Source organism: Phocoena phocoena, chromosome 10 (assembly GCF_963924675.1).
Source record: "Phocoena phocoena chromosome 10, mPhoPho1.1, whole genome shotgun sequence".
Classification (NCBI taxonomy): Eukaryota; Metazoa; Chordata; class Mammalia; order Artiodactyla; family Phocoenidae; genus Phocoena; species Phocoena phocoena.
The window spans coordinates 31,696,312-31,720,801 of NC_089228.1; the positions used below are offsets into that span (position 1 = coordinate 31,696,312).

At 39.2% G+C, this 24,490-nt stretch overlaps 1 protein-coding gene across 1 annotated transcript in view; it reads left to right on the forward strand.

The window, feature by feature from the left end:
• Positions 1-888: 888 nt before the first annotated feature.
• The window catches only part of DNAH12 (dynein axonemal heavy chain 12), a 215,940-nt gene continuing 192,338 nt past the window's right edge, over positions 889-24,490 (forward strand). Inside the window, exons 1-3 of the mRNA XM_065885861.1 lie at positions 889-1,058; positions 17,497-17,578; positions 17,780-17,806. Coding sequence (XP_065741933.1) covers positions 889-1,058; positions 17,497-17,578; positions 17,780-17,806 — 279 coding nt within the window. The remainder of the gene's footprint in view (positions 1,059-17,496; positions 17,579-17,779; positions 17,807-24,490) is intronic.

Here is a 24,490-nt window from a genome sequence, read left to right on the forward strand (position 1 = left end):
TTCTACGCGGCAGGCGACTGCCCAGCTCGGCAGGACCCCGTAGGGCGTTCCGGAGGATTCAACCCTGTTTTCTCTCTTCCTTTCACCAGTTCGGCAGGACCCCGTAGGGCGTTCCGGAGGATTCAACCCTGTTTTCTCTCCCGTTCACCATTAGAGAAGTTCATTGAACGTACCCCTCTTATCTGAGCAGCCGGGAAGTAGTGAAAACAATCAGAGAGGTACTTTCTTGTTCTCAGCTTTTCTCTTCACCCCTCTCCCAGGGGAGGAGATTTTGAACTGGGCGCCGGCAGAAACTGTCTTTTTCAAGGCAGGAATCTCCAAATTGTGTGGGCATCTGCAGCAAATGCAGTTGATATCACAATTATTCAGCATTTATATGACATTTTAGATTTCTTATGCACTTAGCATGCCTATTTTTGTTTGGTCATAGTATGGCTTTCTAGGAAGGTAGCAAAACTAAGATACAATAGTGATGTTTAAAAATATTAATGATGTTAAAGTAGCAGCTTTTTGGGGAGAGAGATTATACCTCAACAACTGGATTTTGTTGTTGTGATTTGCTTCTTAGGGAAAATTTGAACTCAAAATTTTAGAACTGTACAGGTATTTAGAGAGCATCTAATCCAGTTCCTTAATTTCAGCCATGAGGAAACTGAAGCCCTCACTCACTGGGAAGTGACTGGCTTCATTTCTTCATAGCAATGAATGGTAGAGCTGTAACAGGAATCCCTGCCCATTTATCTCAACTGCCATCCTTGGGAAAAAGATATAAAGAGGCCTAGAATTTTTGGTATTGATATGTAATGAATATATCGAGGCTAGCTTTTACAATAATGGCTTTATGGACTTTTTCTCCTCAGAGTATATTTTAATCTTTAGGGGACCAAGATGTCAGATACAAACAAAACTGCCATTGCAGCAGAAAAAGAGGCTCTGAACTTGAAGTTACCTCCCATTGTTCGTCCCCTGGAAGACATAGGTGTTGGCGTACCAGCACAAAGTAAGCTGCTGAGTTACAGAAGATCCAAGGAGCAGCAGAAGACAATTAATCAGTTAGTGTAAGTAGCATATTAGTAAATAATCCTTGTTTGGAATTTGAATGAAATAATTAGTGTTTGTATTCTCATAAAAAGTTTAACTATTTAGGTTGTTCATGGTCAAAATATCATCTTCAAATTCAAGTAGGAAAACAATTGAAAAAGTAATTGTAATGATAGTAAATGTTATATAGTGCTTATAGTGTTTATTCTAAGCATTGTTTTTATTGTTTTACCTATACTTCTCACAACAACCCTATACGATGGGTACTATTGTTATTTCTATATATAGATGAGTAAACTGAGGTGCAGAGAAGTTAAGTAACTTGCCGAAGGTCTCACAGCTTGAGTTTAGGCCCTGACAGTCTGGTCCTAGAGTTCACATACTTTGAACACCACACTATTCCTCCTTGTGATATATTATAACCATACTGGTCCCTGAAAGTAAGACCAAGTAACTGGGCCTCTACAAATAGCATTGCACTGGAGCAAATACTTAATAAAATACCTTGAAACTACTTGTACTTAAAATTTTTTCTATACAAAATACAGTCTAACATCCTACCCTTTCTCCTCCAATTTAGTGGAAATTAAAACTAATTTAGGTACCAGCTACCAAAGGCACTGATAAGGATGGTTCAGTCAACTCAGTAGTTACTGAGAATTTCCTAGGTACCTGACTCTGCTGGGCTCTAGGGATAAATAAGAAGAAAAAGATATTGAGCTCTGTACGCTTTGAACCTAACACTGAACTATAAAACAGGGAATTTCTCTCTGGTGGATTTCTGCTTCTCTTTCTGCATTCTCTTTCCCTCTTTGGTCTGCCTCCTTTATACCTATTTTTGCAACTGACTAAGTTTTATTCTCTGTTACATTGTTGATGATCATATTGTTGATGATCATATTGTTGCTAGTTAAAATAATTTAAGTTTTTGCTGATTTTACTTTCCTTAAAATTAAACAGGTCTGTTAATCATATAACTTCTTTAAATTTACATTACTATTAGTCTGTCAATCTTCTAATCATATTTAAATCCAAACTTATAAGGTATATTAACTAATGGCAGTATATGTATTGTTAGATACCCTTTACCCCTTTAATTTCTAAGACTCTAACCAATGTTTCAGTAGACTTAGAGAATAGAAAAAGGGGTTCCTTAGGCGTTACATATTGTTCTTGCTCCAAAACCTTTTATAATCTCAGAATGTTGAACTACTTGCAGTTCCATATTTTTACATTTAGTGAAAAATAAATTTCACAATTGCTCCCTGCAGTTTCCTTCACTGAAAAGTCTATCTGAATACTTATACAATTTATTCAAGGCTTAGTTTATGAATCACCTCCTCTGGAAAGCTTTCTCCTAATCCCCTTTGTGCAGCTTTAACCCTGTCTACATATTCTCTTACATCTATTTAACAGATATTAAATATCTACTGTTATCCAAACACTGTGCTTGTTACTAGAAAGACCACAGAGAACACAACAGAAAGGACTTTAGTCTTTCAGAAGCTTATATTCTGGTGGGAGGAGGCAGATAGTAAACACATTAAAAAAATTATGTTAACCATTTAGATGGTGATAAATACTATGAAGAAATAAAATAGTGGGATAGAGAGTGACAGGGAAGATGTTTCTAGGAACATTGCAGGAAAGTCCCGTGGAGATGATATATAGAGATCTAAAGAATAAGAAGTTTGTCATTTAAATAAACATGAGAACACCATTGTAGCAAAGGGAATAGCAAGCATGAAAGCCCTGAAATATGAATGCTTTCACTGTGTTCTAGGAATTGACAAAGGTCAATGTCACTAGAGTATCAGGGACCTGGGGAAGAGTATTATCAGGTGAGGTCTGTGGATAGAGAGTTCCAGGAATGAGGTGGGATGTAAGGAGTCCTGGGCAGAACAGAGCCCTCTGCTGGGACCAGTTCCTCGGAACACTTGGCTGAGCAAAGATAGAAAATTGTTTTGTAGCTTTCCAGATTCCCATGAATGAGCCACTTCTTCCTTGGCCACTAGGAATCCCTCTTGATTCAGACCAGCCTTTCTCTCCTTCACCATATGTAGTCTCTTACACAGTCCTTTGAAATTATCAATTTTGTTTATTTATCTGTTTTTGATTGTTAACACAGAAAGCAAAAACAGGGAGTGAAAACGCTAGCTCTTACATTCTTCTCAGCTCTTTTTATTTATATGAGTAGGAGAAAACACACTCCAGGAAATTATTGCTATATTAAAGGGTGACATTTATATATAAAGAGCTCAAGGAAGTTAGGCATATTTATGTTGGGATCATTACAGTGCAAGGTAGCTAGTGCCAACTAGCATACCAAAGTATAATCCTTGAAAGTATTGATCACTGAGAGCTAGGCTGCTCACAGAGAAAATGATGGATGAAGGGGAGTCTGGCCTGGGCCTTGACAATTAACAAAGAAAAGAGGAAGGAGGATATTCCAGGCACATTTTCTACTCCATGTGAGAAAGCCTTAGGAATTTTGTTTTTAATAGATCTTTATTGGAGTATAATTGCTTCACAATACTGTGTTAGTTTCTGTTGCACAACAAAGCAAATCAACCATATGCATAGATATGTCCCCATATCCCCTCCCTCTTGAGCCTCCCTCCCATGCTCCCTATCGCACCCCTCTAGGTCATCGCAAAGCACCGAGCTGATCTCCCTATGCTATTTTCCACCAGCCAACTATTTTACATTCGGTAGTATATGTATGTCGATGCTACCCTCACTTAGCCCCAGCTTCGCCCTCCCACCCCATGTCCTCAAGTCCATTTTCTATATCTATCTCTTTATTCCTGCCCTGCAACTAGGTTCATCAATACCTTTTTTTTTTTTAGATTCCATATATATGTGTTAGCATATGGTATTTGTTTTTCTCTTTCTGACTTACTCCACTTTGTATGACAGACTCTAGGTCCATCCACCCCCCTACAAATAACTCAATTTCGTTTCTTTTTATGGCTGAGTAATATTCCATTGTATATATATGCCACATCTTCTTTATCCATTCATCTGTCGATGGACACTTAGGTTGGTTCCGTGTCCTGGCTATTGCAAATAGTGCTGCACTGAACATTGTGATACATGTCTCTTTTTGAATTGTGGTTTTCTCAGGGTATATGCCCAGTAGTGGGATTGCTGTGTCATATGGTAGTTCTATTTTTAGTTTTTTAAAGAACCTCCATCCTGTTTTCCATAGTGGTTGTATCAATTTACATTCCCACCAACAGTGCAAGAGGGTTCCCTTTTCACCACACGTTTTTCCAGCATTTTTTTTTCTAGATTTTTTTTGATAATTGCCATTCTGACCAACGTGAGTTAATACCTCATTGTAAGGAGCTTCAAGGTGGTGGAAGAGTAAGACACGGAGTTCACCTTCCTCCCCACAAATACATCAGAAGTACATCTACATGTGGGACAACTCCTACAGAACACCTACTGAACGCTGACAGAAGACCTCAGACCTCCCAAAAGGCAAGAAACTCCCCACGTACCTCGGTAGGGCAAAAGAAGAAAGAAAAAACAGAGACGAAAGAATAGGGACGGGAACTGCACCAGTGGGAGGGAGCTGTGAGGGAGGAAAGGTTTCCACAAGCTAGGAAGACCCTTCGTGGGTGGAGACTGTGGGTGGCGGAGCGGGGAAGCTTCGGAGCCACGGAGGAGAGCGCAGCAACAGGGGTCCGGAGGGCAAAGTGGAGAGATTCCTGCACAGAGGATCGGTGCCGACCAGCACTCACCAGCCCGAGAGGCTTGTCTGCTCACCTGCTGGGGTGGGCGTGTGCTGGGAGCTGAGGCTTGGGCTTCGGTCGGATCCCCGGGAGAGGACTGGGGTTGACTGCGTGAACACAGCCTGAAGGGAGCTAGTGTGCCACAGCTAGCCGGGAGGGAGTCTGGGAAAAAGTCTGGAGCTGCCGAAGAGGCAAGAGACTTTTCTTGCCTCTTTGTTTCCTGGTGCGCGAGGAGAGGGGATTAAGAGCACAGCTTAAAAGAGCTCCACAGACGGGCACAAGCCGCGGCTATCAGTGCGGACCCCAGAGATGGGCATGAGACGCTAAGGCTCCTGCTGCAGCCACCAAGAAGCCTGTGTGCGAGCACAGGTCACTATCCACACCTCCCCTCCTGGGAGCCTGTGCAGCCTGCCACTACCAGGGTCCCAAGATCCAGGGACAACTTCCCTGGGAGAATGCACGGCACGCCTCAGGCTGGGGCAACGTCACTCTGGCCTCTGCCACTGCAGGCTTGCCCCGCATCCGTACCCGTCCCTCCCCCCAGCCTGTGTGAGCCAGAGTCCCTGAATCAGCTGCTTCTTTGACCCCATCCTGTCTGAGTGAAGAACAGATGCTGTCAGGCGACCTACACGCAGAGGCGGGGCCAAATCCAAAGCTGAACCCCGGGAGCTGTGCGGACAAAGAAGAAAAAGGGAAATCTCTCCCAGCAGCCTCAGGAGCAGCAGATTAAATATCCACAATCAACTTGATGTACCCTGCATCTGTGGAATACCTGAATAGACCACGAATCATCCCAAGTTAAGGAGGTGGACTTTGGGAGCAACGATATGTATATATTTTTCCCTTTTTCTCTTTTTGTGACTGTGTGTGTGTATGCTTCTGTGTGTGATGTTGTCTGTATAGCTTTGCTTTCACCATTTGTCCTAGGGTTCTGTCTGTCCGTTTTTTTTACTTAAAATTTTTTTTTCTTAATTATTTTTTATTTTAATAACTATATTTTATTTTATTTTACATTATTTTATTTTGTCTTCTTTCTTTCCTTATTTCTTCCTTCCTTCCTTCCTTCCTTCCTTTCTTTCTTTCTTCTTTCTTTCTTTTCTCCCTTTTATTTGGAGCCATGTGGATGACAGGCTCTTGCTACTCCAGCCAGCCATCAGGGCTGCGCCTCTGGGGTGGGACAGTGAAGTTCAGGACACTGGTCCACAAGGGACCTCCCAGCTCCACGTAATATCAAATGGCAAAAAGCTCCCAGAGATCTCCATCTCAACGCCAAGACCCAGCTCCACTGAATGACCAGCAAGCTACAGTGCTGGACACCCTATGCCAAACAACTAGCACAACATGAACACAACCCCATCCATTAGCAGAGAGGCTGCCTAAAATCATAATAACGCCACAGACACACCAAAACACACCACCAGATGTGGACCTGCCCACCAGAAAGGCAAGATCCAGCTTCATCCAGCAGAACATAGGCACTAGTCCCCTCCACCAGGAAGTCTACACAACTCACTGAACCAACCTAAGCCACTGGGGACAGACACCAAAAGCAATGGGAACTACGAACCTGCAGCCTGCAAAAAGGAGACCCCAAACATAGTAAGTTAAGCAGAATGAGAAGAGAGAGAAACACACAGCAGATGAAGGAGCAAGATAAAAACCCACCAGATCTAACAAATGAAGAGGACAAAGGCAGTCTACCTGAAAAAGAATTCAGAATAATGATAGTAAAGATGATCCAAAATCTTGGAAATAGAATGGAGAAAATATAACAAACATTTAACAAGGACCTAAAAGAAGTAAAGAGCAAACAAACAGTGATGAAAAACACAATATGTGAAATTAAAAATTCTCTATAAGGGATCAATAGCAGAATAACTGAGGCAGAAGAACGGATAAGTGACCTGGAAGGTAAAATAGTGTAAATAACTACTGCAGAGCAGAGTAAAGAAAAAAGAATGAAAAGAATTGAGGAGAGTCTCAGACCCTCTGCGACAACAAGAAATGCACCAACATTCGAATTATAGGGGTCCCAGAAGAAGAAGAGAAAAAGGAAGGGATTGAGAAAATATCTGAAGAGATTATAGTTGAAAACTTCCCTGATATGGGAAAGGAAGTAGTTAATCAAGTCCAGGAAGCACAGAGAGTCCCATACAGGATAAATCCAAGGAGAAACATGCCAAGACACATATCATTCAAACTATCAAAAATTAAATACAAAGAAAAAATATTAAAAGCAGCAAGGGAAAAATAACACACAAGGGAATCCCCATAAGGTTAACAGCTGATCTTTCAGCAGAAACTCTGCAAGCCAGAAGGGACTGGCAGGACATATTTAAAGTGATGAAGGAGAAAAACCTACAACCAAGATTACTCTACCCTGCAAGAATCTTATTCAGATTTGACAGAGAAATTAAAACCTTTAGAGACAAGCAAATTCTAAGAGAATCCAGCACCACCAAACCAGCTTTACAACAAATGCTAAAGGAGATTCTCTAGGCAGGAAACACAAGAGAAGGAAAAGAGCTACAATAACAAACCCAAAACAATCAAGGAAATGATAATAGGAACATACATATAGATAAGTACCTTAAATGTAAATGGATTAAATGCTCCAACCAAAAGACATAGACTGGCTGAATGGAAACAAAGACAAGACCCATATATATGTTGTCTACAAGTGACCCACTTCAGACCTAGGGACACATACAGGCTGAAAGTGAGGGGATGGAAAAAGGTATTCCATGCAAATGGAAATTAAAAGAAAGCTGGAGGGCCTTCCCTGGTGGTGCAGTGGTTGAGAGTCCGACTGCTGATGCAGGGGACACAGGTTTGTGCCCCAGTCCGGGAAGATTCGGCATGCCGTGGAGCGGCTGAGCCCGTTAGCCATGGCCTCTGAGCCTGCGTGTCCGGAGCCTGTGCTCCACAAGGGGAGAGGTCACAACAGTGAGAGGCCCGCGTACCACAAATAAAAAAAGAAAGCTGGAGTAGCAATTCTCATATCAGACCAAACAGACTTTAAACAAAGACTATTACAAGAAACAAAGAAGGACACTACATAATGATCAAGGGATCAATCCATGAAGAAGATATAAACATTGTAAATATTTATGCACCCAACATAGGAGCACCTCAATACATAAGGCAAAGACTAACGGCCATAAAAGGGGAAATCAACAGTAACACATCATATTAGGGGACTTTAACACCCCACTTTCACCAATGGACAGATCATCCAAAATGAAAATAAATAAGGCAACACAAGCTTTAAATGATACATTAAACAAGATGGAATTTACTGGTATTTATAGGACATTCCATCCAAAAACAACAGAATACACATTCTTCTCAAGTGCTCATGGAACATTCTCCAGGATAGATCATATTTTGGGTCACAAATCAAGCCTTGGTAAATTTAAGAAAATTGAAATCGTATCAAGGATCTATTCTGACCACAATGCTATGAGACTAGATATCAATTACAGGAAAAAATCTGTAAAAAATACAAACACATGGAGGCTAAACAATACACTACTTAATAACCAAGAGACCACTGAAGAAATCAAAGAGGAAATGAAAAAAATACCTAGAAACAAATGACAAGGAAAACACGACGACCCAAAAACTATGGGCTACAGCAAAAGCAGTTCTAAGAGTGAAGTTTATAGCAATACAGCTCTACCTTAAGAAACAAGAAACATCTCAAATAAACAACCTAACTTTACACCTAAAGCAATTTGAGAAAGAAGAACAAAAATAACCCCAAAGTTAGCACAAGGAAAGAAATCATAAAGATAAGATCAGAAATAAATGAAAAACAAATGAAGGAAATGATAGCAAAGATCAATAAAACTAAAAGCTGGTTCTTTGAGAAGATAAACGAAATTGATAAACCATTAGGCTCAATCAAAAAAAAAGGGAGAAGACTCAAATCAATAGAATAGAATTAGAAATGAAAAAGGAGAAGTAACAACTGACACTGCAGAAATACAAAGGATCATGATAGATTACTACAAGCAGCTATATGCCAATAAAATGGACAACCTGGAAGAAATGGACAAATTCTTAGAAAAGCACAACCTTCCGAGACTGAACCAGGAAGAAACAGAAAATATGAACAGACCAATCAGAAGCACTGAAATTGAAACTGTAATTAAAAATCTTCCAACAGGGTTTCACTGGTGGCACAGTGGTTGAGAGTCCGCCTGCCAATGCAGGGGACACGGGTTTGTGCCCCTGTCCAGGAAGATCCTGCATGCTGTGGAGCGGCTGGGCCCGTGAGCCATGGCCGCTGAGCCTGTGTGTCTGGAGCCTGTGCTCTGCAAAGGGAGAGGCCACAACAGTGAGAGGCCCACGTACTGCAAAGAAAAAAAAAAAAAAAAACTTCCAACAAACAAAAGCCCAGGACCAGATGGCTTCACAGGCAAATTCTGTCATACATTTAGAGAAGAGCTAACACCTATCCTTCTCAAACTCTTCCAAAATATGGCAGAGGTAGGAACACTCCCAAACTCATTCTGCAAGGCCACCATCACCCTGATACCAAAAGCAGGCAAAGATGAAAACTACAGGCCAATATCACTGATCAACATAGATGCAAAAATCCTGAACAAAATACTAGCAAACAGAATCCAACAGCGCATTAAAAGGATCATACACCATGATAAACTGGGGTTTATCCCAGGAATGCAAAGATTTTTCAGTATATGCAAATCAATCAATGTAATACACCATATTAACAAATTGAAGGAGAAAAACCATATGATCATCTCAATATATGCAGAGAAAGCTTTTGACAAAATTCAACATCCATTTATGAAAAAAACCCTCCAAAAAGTAGGCATAGAGGGAACTTACCTCAACATAATAAAGGCCATATATGACAAACTAACAGCCAACATCGTTCTCAATGGTGAAAAACTGAAAGCATTTCCTCTAAGATCAGGAACAAGATAGGGATGTCCACTCTCACTGCTGTTATTCAACATAGCTTTGGAAGTCCTAGCCACGGTAATCAGAGAAGAAAAAGAAATAAAAGGAATACAAATTGAAAGAAAAGAAGTAAAACTGTCACTGTTTGCAGATGACATGATACTATACATAGAGAATCCTAAAGATGCCACCAGAAAACTACTAGAGCTAATCAATGAATTTGGTAAAGTTGCAGGATACAAAATTAATGCACAGAAATCTCTTGCATTCCTATACACTAATGATGAAAAATCTGAAAGTGCAATTAAGAAAACACTTCCATTTGCCATTGCAACAAAAAGAATAAAATATCTAGGAATAAACCTACCTAAGGCGACAAATGACCTGTGTGAAGAAAACTATAAGACACTGATGAAAGAAATTAAAAATGATACAAATAGATGGAGAGATATACCATGTTCTTGGATTGGAAGAATCAACATTGTGAAAATGACCCTACTACCCAAAGCAATCTGCGGATTCAATACAATCTCTATCAAACTACCACTGGCAATTTTCACAGAACTAGAACAAAAAACTTCACAATTTGTATGGAAACACAAAAGACCCTGAATAGCCAAAGCAATCTTGAGACAGAAAAATGGAGCTAGAGGAATCAGGCTCCCTGACTTCAGACTATATACTACAAAGCTACAGTAATCAAGACAGTATGGTGCTGGCACAAAAACAGAAATATAGGTCAATGGAACAGGATAGAAAGCCCAGAGATAAACCCACGCTCATATGGTCACCTTATATTTGATAAAGGAAGCAAGAATATACAGGGGTTAAAAGACAGCCTCTTCAATAAGTCGTGCTGGGAAAACTGGACAGCTGCATACAAAAGAATGAAATTAGAACACTCCATAACACCATAAACAGAAATAAACTCCAAATGGATTAAAGACCTAAATGTAAGGCCAGACAGTGTCAAACTGTTAGAGGAAAACATAGGGAGAACACTCTATGACATAAATCACAGAAAGATCCTTTTTGACCCACCTCCTAGAGAAATGGAAATAAAAACAAAAATAAACAAATGGGACCTAATGAAACTTCAAAGCTTTTGCACAGCAAAGGAAACCATAAACAAGTCCAAAAGACAACTCTCAGAATGGGAGAAAATATTTGCAAATGAAGTAACTGACAAAGGATTAATCTCCAAAATTTAAAAGGAGCTCATGTAGCTCAATATCAAAAAAAACAAACAATCCAATCCAAAAATGGGCAGAAGACCTAAATAGACATTTCTCCAAAGAAGATATACAGATTGCCAACAAACACATGAAAGAATGCTCAACATCATTAATCATTAGAGAAATGCAAATCAAAAGTACAATGAGATATCATCTCACTTCGTGCAGAATGGCCATCATCAAAAGATCTACAAACAGGGCTTCCCTGGTGGTGCAGTGGTTGAGAGTCAGCCTGCTGATGCAGGGGACATGGGTTCATGCCCCGGTCTGGGAAGATCCCACATGCCGCGGAGCAGCTGAGCCCCTGAGCCATGGCCGCTGAGCCTGCACGTCCGGAGCCTGTGCTCCGCAACAGGAGAGGCCACAACAGTGAGAGGCCCGTGTACCGCAAAAAAAAAAAAAAAAAAAAAAAAAAAAAGATCTACAAACAATAAATGCTGTGGATTGTGTGGAAAAAAAGGAACCCTCTTGCACTGTTGGTGGGAATGTAAATTGATACAGCCACTATGGAGAACAGTATGGAGGTTCTTTAAAAATCTAACAGTAGCACCACCAGCAATATGACCCAGCAATCCCACTACTGGGCATATACCCTGAGATAACCATAATTCAAAATGAGTCATGTACCACAATGTTCATTGCAGCTCTGTTTACAATAACTATCGACATGGAAGCAACCTAAGTGTCCATCAACAGATGAATTGATAAAGAAGATGTGGCACATATATACAATGAAATATTACTCAGCCATAAAAAGAAATAAAATTGAGTTATTTGTAGTGAGGTGGATGGACCTAGAGTCTGTCATACAGAGTGAAGTAAGTCAGAAAGAGAAAAACAAATGCCATATGCTAACACATATATGTGGAATCTAAACAAGAAAAAAAAGGTCATGAAGAACCTAGGGGCAAGATGGGAATAAAGATGCAGACCTACTAGAGAATGGACTTGAGGATATGGGGAGGGGGAAGGGTAAGATGGGACAAAGTGAGAGAGTGGCATGGACATATATACACTACCAAATGTAAAATAGATAGCTAGTGGGAAGTAGCTGTGTAGCCCAGCAAGATCAGCTCGGTGCTTTGTGACCACCTAGAGGGGTGGGAAAGGGAGAGTGGGAAGGAGGGAGACGCAAGAGGGAAGAGATATGGGGACATATGTATATGTATAACAGATTCACTTTGTTTTAAGGCAGAAACTAACACGCCATTGTAAAGCAATTATAGTCCAATAAAGATGTTAAAAAAAGATAAAGGTACAGATGTAAAAAACAAAAAAAAACCTCATTGTAGTTTTGATTTGCATTTCTGTGATAATTAGTGACGTTGAACATCTTTTCATGTGCTTCTTGGCCATCTGTATGTCTTCCTTGGTGAAATGTCTATTTAGGTCTTCCACCCATTTTTCAATTGGCTTGTTTGTTTTTTTGATATTGAGCTCCATGTGCTGTTTGTATATTTTGGAGTTTAATCCTTTGTCTCTTGTTTCATTTGCAAATATTTTCTCCCATTTTGAGGGTTGTCTTTTGGTCTTGTTGATGGTTTCCTTTGCTGTGCAAAAGCTTTTAAGTCCCATTTGTTTATTTTTTCTTTTTAATTTCTGTTACTCTAGAAGGTGGGTCAAAAAAGATCTTGCTGTAGTTTATGTCAAAGAGTGTTTTTCCTATATTTTCCTCTAAGAGTTTCATAGTGTCTGGTCTTATTAAGTCTTTAATCCATTTGGAGTTTATTTTTGTATATGGTGTTAGGGAGTGTTCTAATTTCATTCTTTTACATGTAGCTGTCCAGTTTTCCGAGCACCACCTATTGAGGAGGCTGTCTTTTCTCCATTGTATGTTCTTGCCTCTTGTGTCATAAATTAGGTGCCCATACGTGCATGGGTTTATCTTTGGGCATTCTATCTTGTACCATTGACCTATATTTCTGTTTTGTGCCAGTACCATACTGTCTTAATTACTGTAGCTTTTTGGTATAGTTTGAAGTCAGGGAGCCTGATTCCTCCAACTCTGTTTTTCTTTCTCAAGATTGCTTTGGCTATTCGGGGTATTTTGTGTTTGCATACAAAATGTAAATTTTTTTGTTCTACTTCTGTGAAGAATGCCATTGGTAGTTTGATAGGGATTGCATTGAATCTGTAGATTGCTTTGCATAGTCATTTTCACAATATTGATTCTTCCAATCCAAGAACATGATATATTCTCCGTCTGTTTATGTCATCTTTGTTTTCTTTCATCAGTGTTTTATAGTTTTCTGAGTACAAGTCTTTTGCCACCTTAGGCAGGTTTACTCTTAGGCATTTTATTCTTTTGTTGCAGTAGTAAATGGGAGTGTTTCCTTATTTTCTCTTACTGATTTTTCGTTGTTGGTGTATAGGAATGCCAGAGATTTCTGTGACTTAATTTTGTATCCTGCAGCCTTACCAAATTCATTTATTAGTTTTAGTAGTTTTCTGGTGGCATCTTTAGGATTATCTATGTATAGTATCACTTCATCAGCAAACAGTGACAGTTTTACTTCTTCTTTTCCAATTTGGATTCCCTTTGTTTCCTTTTCTTCTCTGATTGCTGTGGCTAGGACTTCCAAAGCTATGTTGAATAGAGTGGCGATAGTGGACATCCTTGTCTTGTTCCTGATCTTAGAGGAAATGCTTTCAGTTTTTCACCATTGAGAATGATGCTCTCTGTGAGTTTGTCATATATGGCCTTTATTATGTTGATGTAGGTTCCCCCATGCCCATTTTCTGGAGAATTTTTATCATAAATGGGTGTTGAATTTTGTTGAAAGCTTTTTCTGCATCTATTGAGATGATCATATGGTTTTTATTCCTTAATTTGTTAATGTGGTGTATCACATTGACTTATTTGCGTATATTGAAAAATCCTTGCATCCCTGGGATAAATCCCACTTGATCATGGTGTATGATCCATTTAATGTGTTGTTGGATTCTGTTTGCTAGTAATTTGTTCAGGATTTTTACATCTATGTTCATCAGTGATATTGGTCTTTAATCTTCTTTTTTTTTGATATCTTTTTCTGGGTGATGGTGGCTTTGTAGAACGAATTTGGGAGTGTTTCTCCTGCTGCAATTTTTTAGAAGAGATTGAGAAGGATCTGTATTAGCTCTTCTCTAAATGTTTGATAGAATTCGCCTGTGAAGCCATCTGGTCCTGGACTTTTGTTTGTTGGAATATTTTAAATTATGGTTTCAATTTCATTACTTGTGATATGTCTGTTTATATTTTCTAATTTTTCCTGGTCAGTCTTGGAAAATTGTACCTTTCCAAGAGTTTGTCCATTTCTTCATGGTTGTCCATTTTATTGACATATAGTTTTTTGTAGTAGTGTCTTATAATCCTTTGTATTTCTGCAGTGTCAGTTGTGATTTCTCCTTTTTCATTTCCAATTTTATTGATTTGCATCCTGTACCTTTTTTTCTTGATGAGTCTGGCTAAGGGTTTATCAATTTTATTTATCTTCTCAAAGAACTAGCTTTTAGTTTTATTGATCTTTGCTATTGTTTTCTTCATTTCTATTTCATTTATTTCTGTTGTGATATTTATGGTTTCTTTCCTTCTACTGACTTTGGGTTTTCTTTGTTCTTCTTTCTCTAGTTGTTTTAAGTGTAGGGTTAGATTGTTTATTTGAGATTTTTCTTGTTTCCTGCAGTGAGATTGTATTGCTATAAACTTCCCTCTTAAAACAGCTTTTGCTGAATCCCATAGGTTTTGTGTCATCGTGTTTTAATTTTGATTTAGTCAGGCTCAGTAAGGCACAACAGGGAAATGAGGCTACTCATAAAAGCTAATTCAGTCTTAGTCTCTTTTAATAAATGAAGAATGTCTAGAATGTGGGAGAGAAAATTTTCACCCTCCATTGGTCAAGCAACATCTCCAATTCTGGGGTCACACTATAAGAGGGATGTTGCTAAACCATTATAGCTACCAATGAGAGTGAGGAATTTTGAAACTACCTAATTTGAAGGGAACTGATTTGCTTAATGGGGAGGAGTTTAGACAGGCCTGAGTTCATATCCCATCTCTACAACTTATTAATGTGAATTTGGCAAGTCAAGTAACTTTGCTTATCCTCATCTTCCTATCTGTAATATGGGGATAATATTATAATAATGGTTACCTCTTAGGATTTCTGTGAGAGTTAAATGAGATCCATGCATATAAAGATCTTAAGCCAATGCCTAGAACGTCAGAAACTCACTATAAATGGTAACTTTTATTGACAGGAATGGTCAAAGGAACTGGATAGGTATTACTAAGTTTTGGAAGGGTAACAAAGAAGAGGAATATGACTTTTTTATATAGCTTCAGAGAGTATAATTTAAAAGGATACAACTCAAGAAATTTATTTCGAAGAATATGAGCTAGCTGACAATAAATTGAGCTACCTCAGAAAGTGATGAATGTCATCTCCCCTCACCCATCCTGGGGTACAACTTGAAATTTTTGAGAGTATTCATGCATTAAAGAAAGTACTGAACTAGATATGCAGAATCTTTTCCACATCCACTACTCTGATCATTCATTCTACGGATATTTACTGACCTTGATGGACACTATCTAAGTGCTATGGATAGATCGGTGAGCAAAACAGACATGATCTTTTTCTTTATGGCATTTACTAGTTTATGCTTTTATGGTGCTGGTGGCCATCCTTCCCTTCAAATTCCTTTTAGTTCTCCTTTTGCCTCTGACCATGTCTCCTTTGCCTCCTTCAGTTGTTCTTCCTCATTCCTGTCACACTTGGCATCCTTCAATCTTCTTTCTTAAGTCTCTTTTCTTTCCCTTGTATACTTTCTGCTTTGGCCATCTCTTCTAGTGTATTTAGCCTCTACAAACTGGTAGATTTGTCTTTCTAAAAATGTTCTCATGCCTAAAAACTCTTAGTGACTCCCCATTGTCTACTAATAAAAAAGCTTGCTATTTGAGACCCTTAGCTAGATATTCCAGTCCACTTCTCCAAACTTATCTCCATCTGGTTCCATAACTTCTAAGCAGATTGGACAACTCCTTATTTTCAATTTTTGCCTTTGGTTGTTCCCTTGTCTTCCTGTTTCTTAGGGTCTTTATCTTTTCAGATCCATCTGCCCAGGAAAGCCACATCTCCAACTGAGATCCTCTTCTTCATTTCAAGCTTATTGCAAATGCTAACTTGTTCACATAACCTTCAAATATACCTTCAGGTGGAAGTGAACTTGTCCCTCCTCTGAACCATCAGGGTCCCATACTTTTTTTTTTTCTTTTTTGTGGTACACGGGCCTCTCACTGTTGTGGCCTCTCCCATTGCAGAGCACAGGCTCCGGATGCACAGGCTCAGCGGCCATGGCTCATGGGCCCAGCTGCTCCATGGTATGTGGGATCTTCCTGAACCGGGGCACGAACCCGTGTCCCCTGCATCGGCAGGCGGACTCTCAACCACTGCGCCACCAGAGAAGCCCTCCCATACTTTTTATATGGTGCTCTGATCTTATCTTCCTACACTTTCAGTTTATAAATTCCTTGAAACTTGTTGCTGCTCTGTTTTAATAAAACCTAGTAGGGACTTCCCTGGTGGCACAGTGGTTAAGAATCCGCCTGCCACTGCAGGGGACATGGGTTCCATCCCTGGTCCGGGAAGATCCCACATGCCACGGAGCAGCTAAGCCCGTGTACCACAACTACTGAGCCTGCGCTCTAGAGCCCACGGGCCACAACTACTGAGCCTGCGTGTCACAACTACTGAAGCCTGCATGCATAGAGCCCATGCTTCGCAACGAAAGAAGCCACTACAATGAGAAGCCCGTGCACCGCAATGAAGAGTAGCACCCATGAGCAGCAACGAAGACCCAACGCAGCCACAAATAAATAAAAATAATTAAATTAAAAAAAAAGAAAAGGTACTTTCCAAAAAAAAAACCTAGTAGGGTATCTTGCAGAATATAAACATTCAGTAAGTATTTGGTAACAGATGAACAGATTATATGATGATAATTTTATTTAAAGAAGAAATTATATTTTATGGATGATAAATTCCTACATTCACAACTTTTTATTGAGCACCTACTATGTAGCAGGTACTATTCTGAGCATTGGGATAAGGCAATGAATAAAACGGTCTACAACATATAGTATGTCAAATGGTGGTAAGTACTATGAAGCAAGGTAAGTGAGGATAAAAGCGATGGATAGTGAAGGAAGTGCTACTTAATATAAGGGGTAAGGGTAGTCTTCTCTGACAGTGTGGCATTTGAACAGAGATGACACATACATAAGGGCCCACATGCATCAGTATTAACTTAAAAATTGTCATGTTATAATTGAACATTATTATTATTTTTAGTCTCCTTTTATATTACACATGAATAATTTGAATATTAGGAGTCATTGATAATGGCAATTGAGATTTATTTCTTACAGAAAATTCAGTAAGATAAAGAAGTCTTGAATATCTCTTCTTCAAGTATAGTTGAAAAAATGTTCAAAGTGTTATGTTTTAATAATATATCTTAATGTTATATTCAAGAAAGTCATACATTGTTCTAACTATAAATTTCAGAATTGAAGGAGCCAAACGAAATTTAGCCAGAACATTGGATAAAAGAACACCTTCATCACCAGAGCCAGATTATCCTCCAACTGTAGGTTTATATTTTCTCTTTAAAAAGTGTATCTTTATACTATTCTAACTCTTATTTTAAATCAGTCTCAATATAACTAGTATTTTTAAAAGAATAATATATATATTTAAAACTATTTATATTTTTTATTTAAAAAATTTTAAATTACATTAAAAACTTTCTTCTTGATTTAATTATGTCTTGTTTGTTTGCTTTTGACAGATGACCAGTGAAATTAAAAAGAAAGGAGTGAGTTCAATTTTTTATATTTCTTGCTTTGAAAATGTTCAAACAAATTGTTACAGAGTAGCTCCTTCTAAGACCACCTGCTAAATTCCATCCTAGAGAAGAAAGAAATTTAGAAACAGATTATTTTCTCTGCCAAAGGTACAAGCATGCCATGATGACAATACAGGTTTTATTTATTTATTTTTGGCTGCATTGGGTCTTCATTGCTGCACACAGGCTTTATCTAGTTGCAGAGAGCAGGGGCTACTCTTCGTTGCAGTGCGTGGCTTCTTATTGCGGTGGCTTGTCTTGTTGCAGAGCATGGACTCTAGGCACACAGGCTTCAGTAGTTGTGGCACGCGGGCTCTGTAGTTGTGGCTCATGGGCTCTAGAGCGCAGGCTCAGTAGTTGTGGCACATGGGCTTAGTTGCTCCACGGCATGTAGGATCTTCCTGGATCAGGGCTCAAACCCATGTCCCCTGCATTGGCAGGTGGATTCTTAACCACTGCGCCACCAGGGAAGGCCCGACAGTACAGGTTTTTTGTTTTTGTTTTCATTTTTTTTGTTTTTTTGGGGGGTATGCGGGCCTCTCACTGTTGTGGCCTCTCCCGTTGCGGAGCACAGGCTCTGGATGCTCAGGCTCAGCAGCCATGGCTCATGGGCCCAGCCACTCCGTGGCATGTAGGATCTTCCCAGACCGGGGCACGAACCCATGTCCCCTGCATTGGCAGATGGACTCTCAACCACTGCGCCACCAAGGAAGCCCCTATACAGGTTTTAAGAGTTACATTTTTGTTGCTATTCATTATTTGAAGATTAATTGTAAATATTTTTGTTGTTATTCCAAAGAACTGAAAAAATATCCAAAGTGGTAGTTATAAAGGAAAATACATCTCCCTTTTCATTGTCTTGATGTTGATATAATGATGACTGCTTATTTTGAATCCATTGTGTGCCATCCACATGCTAGATGATAGAGATTAAAAAAAATACACTGACTGCATGGGTGACAACATGGGACTGTGATGTGATTGTTGGAAAGATGAAAACATGTAAAATTTCCTTAACAGCAAAGGATATGGAAAGTTATGGAGCTGGTTACACAAAAGAAGAATTTATGCAGCATGTTACCAGATGGGGGTACAGGCTTTCCAGAACCCTTGAAGTTCCCTCTTGGGATAGAGGGCTAAGGATACCTTCCTACTGACTGAGGATCTTTGGAAGAATCTCATTTTAGCTAATCCAAGTTTTTTGTCTTTTTAAAATACTCCTCCTCCTCCTCCCTCTGCCTCCGAACTTTTCCGGAGACTTGGGCTGTGGATTTGCCTCTTTCCTAGATGTAAGAACTGATATAAAACAACCCCAAAACATTTATAAATATTTAATGTGAGGCTGGGTGAACTGCAAGATATTTTTGTGTGTATGTGTTTAGCATCCTCATCCTTCCTCCATAGTTTTTGCCTTTAGTGTCTTACAATCTAAAATAGGTAGCTGGGTATGAAACAGTAATTCACTCTTAAACCCACTGCCTTGGCAATCTGGCTTCTAGGAACTCCACCACTTCATCATAAATGTCACCAATGACCACTAGTTGCCAAACCCAAAGGATATTTTTTCAATATTTCTCTCACTAGACCTTCAGCTGACTTTTAAAAACATTTTACTTTTAAATAATTGAACACATGTATCAGTAGAACAGAATAGATGACTCAGAAATAGACACACTCAGCTACAGCCAACTGATTTTTGACAAAGGTGCAAAAATCAGTTCAATGGAAAAAGGATAATCTTTTCAACAAATGGGGTAGAGCAATAGGACAACCATAAAATAACAAAAGAAATAAACAACAAAAACCCCAAACCTCAGCCTAAACTTTGCCTCTTGTACAAAAATTAACTAAAAATTGATCATAGATTTAAATGTAAAACAAAACTATTTAAAAACTTTTAGAAGAAAATCTAGGACTTGACCAAGAATTCTTAGACGTGACATCAAAAGCACAATCCATATTAAGGACCTAAATGTAAGATTGGAAACCATAAAACTCCTAGAAGGTAACATAGGCAGGATACTTTTTTTTTTTTTTTTTTTTTGCGGAGCACAGGCTCCGGACGCGCAGGCTCAGCGGCCATGGCTCACGGGCCCAGCCGCTCCGCGGCATGTGGGATCTTCCCGGACCGGGGCACGAACCCATGTCCCCCGCATCGGCAGGCGGACTCTCAACCACTGCGCCACCAGGGAAGCCCCGGCAGGATACTTTTTGACATAAATTGTAGCAATATTTTTTTGGATTGGTCTCCTAAGGCAAAGAAAACAAAAGCAAAAATAAATGAATGGGACCTAATTAAACTTGAAAGCTTTTGCACAGCAGAACCATCAACAAAATGAAAAGAGAACCTACTGAATGGGAGAAAATATTTGCAAATCATATGACTGATAAAGAGTTAGTATCCAAGGTATATAAACATCTCATACAACTAACTTAATGTCAAAAAAACAAATAACCCAATTAAAAAATGGGCAGAAGACCTGAATAGACATTTTTCTAAAGAAGACATACAGATGGCTAACAAGCACATGAAAAGATGCTCAACATTCATTTATCATTCATTCATCAGAGAAATGAAATCAAAAACCACAATGAGATATCACCTCACACCTGTCAAAATGACTACCATCAAAAAGACCACAGAGGCAGCCACTCCCATGGGCAAACGCCCAGGGGCTGTTCCTGCCCCATGCTCCCTCCCTCTGCCTTTCACTTCCCAGCTCCCAATATCTTGGAAGCTTTGAAGCTCATCAAAGAAGGGAAATCCATTGAGAACAGTCTGTAAAGTGTCAAGCAATATCCAGATATCACCTGCACTGTGCCTGTCCCCTGCCTGAACCTGGAATTCTTCCACCGAGTGAATGGTACTGGGTCCCACATTGGCGTTGCTCATATGGTTGATGAAGACCTATTGACAGAGTTGTTGTTGCCATGTGGCTGACAGGGTCTTGGTGCTCTGGCTGGGTGTCAGGCCTGTGCCTCTGAGGTGGGAGAGCTGAGCTCAGGACATTGGTCCACCAGAGACCTCCCAGCTCCATGTAATATCAAATGGTGAAAGCTCTCCCAGTGATCTCCATCTAAATGCTAAGACCCAGGTCCACTCAATGACCAGCAAGCTACAGTGCTGGACATACTATGCCAAACAACTAGCAGGACAGAAACACAACACCACCCATTAGCAGAGTGGCTGCCTAAAATCATAATAATGCCACAGACACCCCAAAACACACCACTGGACTCGGCCCTGCCCACCACAAAGACAAGATCCAGACTCGTCCACCAGAGCACAGATACCAGTCCCCTCCACCAGGAAGCCTACACAACCCACTGAACCAAGCTGGGGGCAGACACAAAAAACAACAGAAACTATGAACCTGCAGCCTGTGAAAAGGAGACCCCAAACACAATAAGTTAAGCAAAATGAGAAGAGAGAGAAACACACAGCAGATGAAGGAGCAAGGTAAAAACCCGCCAGACCAAAGAAATGAAGAGGAAATAGGCAGTCTACCTGAAAAAGAATTCAGAGTAATGATAGTAAAAATGATCCAAAATCTTGGAAATAGAATGGAGAAAATACAAGAAATGTTTAACAAGGACCTAGAAGAACTAAAGAGCAAACCAACAATGATGAACAACACAATAAATGAAATTAAAAATTCTCTAGAAGGAATCAATAGCAGAATAATTGAGGCAGAAGAATGGATAAGTGACCTGGAAGATAAAATAGTGGAAATAACTACTGTAGAGCAGAATAAAGAAAAAGAATGAAGAGAATTGAGGAGAGACTCAGAGACCTCTGGGAAAACATTAAACCCACCAACATTCAAATCATAGGGGTCCCAGAAGAAGAAGAGACAAAGAAAGGGACTGAGAAAATATTTGAAGAGATTATAGTTGAAAACTTGCCTAATATGGGAAAGGAAACAGTCAAGTCCAGGAAGCACAGAGAGTCCCATACAGGATAAATCCAAGGAGAAACACACCAAGACAGATATTAATCAAACTATCAAAAATTAAATACAAAGAAAAAATATTAAAAGCAGCAAAGGAAAAACAACAAGTAACATACAAGGGAATCCCCATAAGGTTAACAGCTGATCTTTTAGCAGAAACTTTGCAAGCCAGAAGGGAGTGGCAGGACATATTTAAAGTGATGAAAGGGAAAAACTTACAACCAAGATTACTCTACCCAGCAAGGATCTCATTCGGATTCTACAGAGAAATTAAAACCTTTACAGACAAGCAAAGGCTAAAAGAATTCAGCACCACCAAACCAGCTTTACAACAAATTCTAAAGGAACATATCTAGGCAGGAAACAAAAGAGAAGGAAAAGACCTACAATAACAAACCCAAAACAATTAAGAAAATGGTAATAGGAGCATACATATTGGTAACTACCTTAAATGTAAATGGATTAAATGCTCCAACCAAAAGACATAGACTGGCTGAATGGATACAAAAACAAGACCCATATATATGCTATCTACAAGAGACACACTTCAGACCTAGGAACACATACAGACTGAAAGTGAGGGGATGGAAAAAGAAATTCCATGCAAATGGAAATCAAAAGAAAGCTGGGGTAGCAATTCTCATATCAGACTAAAGAGACTTAAAATAAAGACTATTTCAAGACACAAAGAAGGACACTACATAATGATCAAGGGGTCAATCCAAGAAGAAGATATAGCAATTGTAAATATTTATGCACCCAACATAGGAGCACCTCAATACATAAGGCAAATGCTTACAGCCATAAAAAGGGAAATTGACAGTAACACAATCATAGTAGGGGACTTTAACAGCCCACTTTCACCAATGGAAAGATCAACCAAAATGAAAATAAGTAAGGAAACACAAGCTTTAAATGATACATTAAACAAGATGGGCTTAATTGATATTTATTGGACATTCCGTCCAAAAAGAACAGAATACACTTTCTTCTCAAGTGCTCATGGCACAATCTCCAGGATAGAGCACATCTTGGGTCACAAATCAAGCCTTGGTAAATTTAAGAAAATTGAAATCGTATCAAGTATCTTCCAACCACAACACTATGATACTAGATATTAATTACGGGAAAAAATCTGTAAAAAATACAAACACATGGAGGCTAAACAGTACACAACTAAATAAGCAAGAGATCACTGAAGAAATCAAAGAGGAAATCAAAAAGTAGCTAGAAACAAATGACAATGAAAACACAATGACCAAAACCTATGGGATGCAGCAAAAGCAGTTCTAAGAGGGAAGTTTATAGCAATACAATCCTACCTCAAGGAACAAGAAACATCTCTAATAAACAACCCACCCTTGCACCTAAAGCAATTAGAGAAAGAAGAAGAAAAATAACCCAAACTTAGCAGAAGGAAAGAAATCATAAAGATCAGATCAGAAATAAATGAAAAAGAAATGAAGGAAATAACAGCAAAGATCAATACAACTAACAGCTGGTTCTTTGAGAAGATAAACAAAATTGATAAACCATTAGCCAGACTCATCAAGAAAAAAAGGGAGAGGACTCAGATTAATGGAGTTAGAAATGAAAAAGGAGAAGTAACAACTGACACTGCAGAAACACAAAGGATCATGAGTGGTTACTACAAGCAACTATATGCCAATAAAATGGACAACCTGGAAGAAATGGACAAATTCTTAGAAAAGCACAACCTTCCGAGACTGAACCAGGAAGAAATAGAAAACATAAACAGACCAATCAGAAGCACTGACTGTGATTAAAAATCTCCCAACAAACAAAAGCCGAGGACCAAATGGCTTCACAGGCGAATTCTATGAAACATTTAGAGAAGAGCTAACACCTATCCTTCTCAAACTCTTCCAAAATATAGCAGAGGGAGGAACACTCCCAAACTCATTCTATGAGGCCACCATCACCCTGTTACCAAAACCAGAGAAGGATGTCACAAAGAAAGAAGACTACAGGCCAATATCACTGATGAACATAGATGCAAAAATTCTCAACCAAATACTAGCAAACAGAATCCAACAGCACATTCAAAGGATCGATCATTCACCACAATCAAGTGGGGTTTATCCCAGGAATGCAAAGATTTTTAAGTATACGCAAATCAATCAATGTGATACACCATATTAACAAACTGAAGGAGAAAAACCATATGATAATCTCAATATATGCAGGAAAAGCTTTTGACAAAATTCAACACCATTTATCATAAAAACCCCCCAGAGCGCAGGCATAGAGGGAAGAACTTTCCTCAACATAATAAAGGCCATATATGACAAACCCACAGCCAACATCTTTCTTAATGGTGAAAATCTGAAACTATTTCCTCAGAGATCAGGAACAAGACAAGGTTGTCCACTCTAACCACTATTCTTCAACATAGTTTTGGAAGTTTTAGCCACAGCAATCCGAGATGAAGAAGAAATAAAAGGAATCCAAACTGGCAAAGAAGAAGTAAAGCTGTCACTGTTTGCAGATGACCTGATACTATACATAGAGAATCCTAAAGATGCTACCAGAAAATTATTAGAGCTAATGAATGAATTTGGTAAAGTAGCTGGATACCAAATTAATGCACAGAAATCTCTTGCATTCCTATACACTAATGATGAAAAATCTGAAAGAGAAATTAAGGAAACACTCCCTTTTACCATTGCAACAAAAAGAA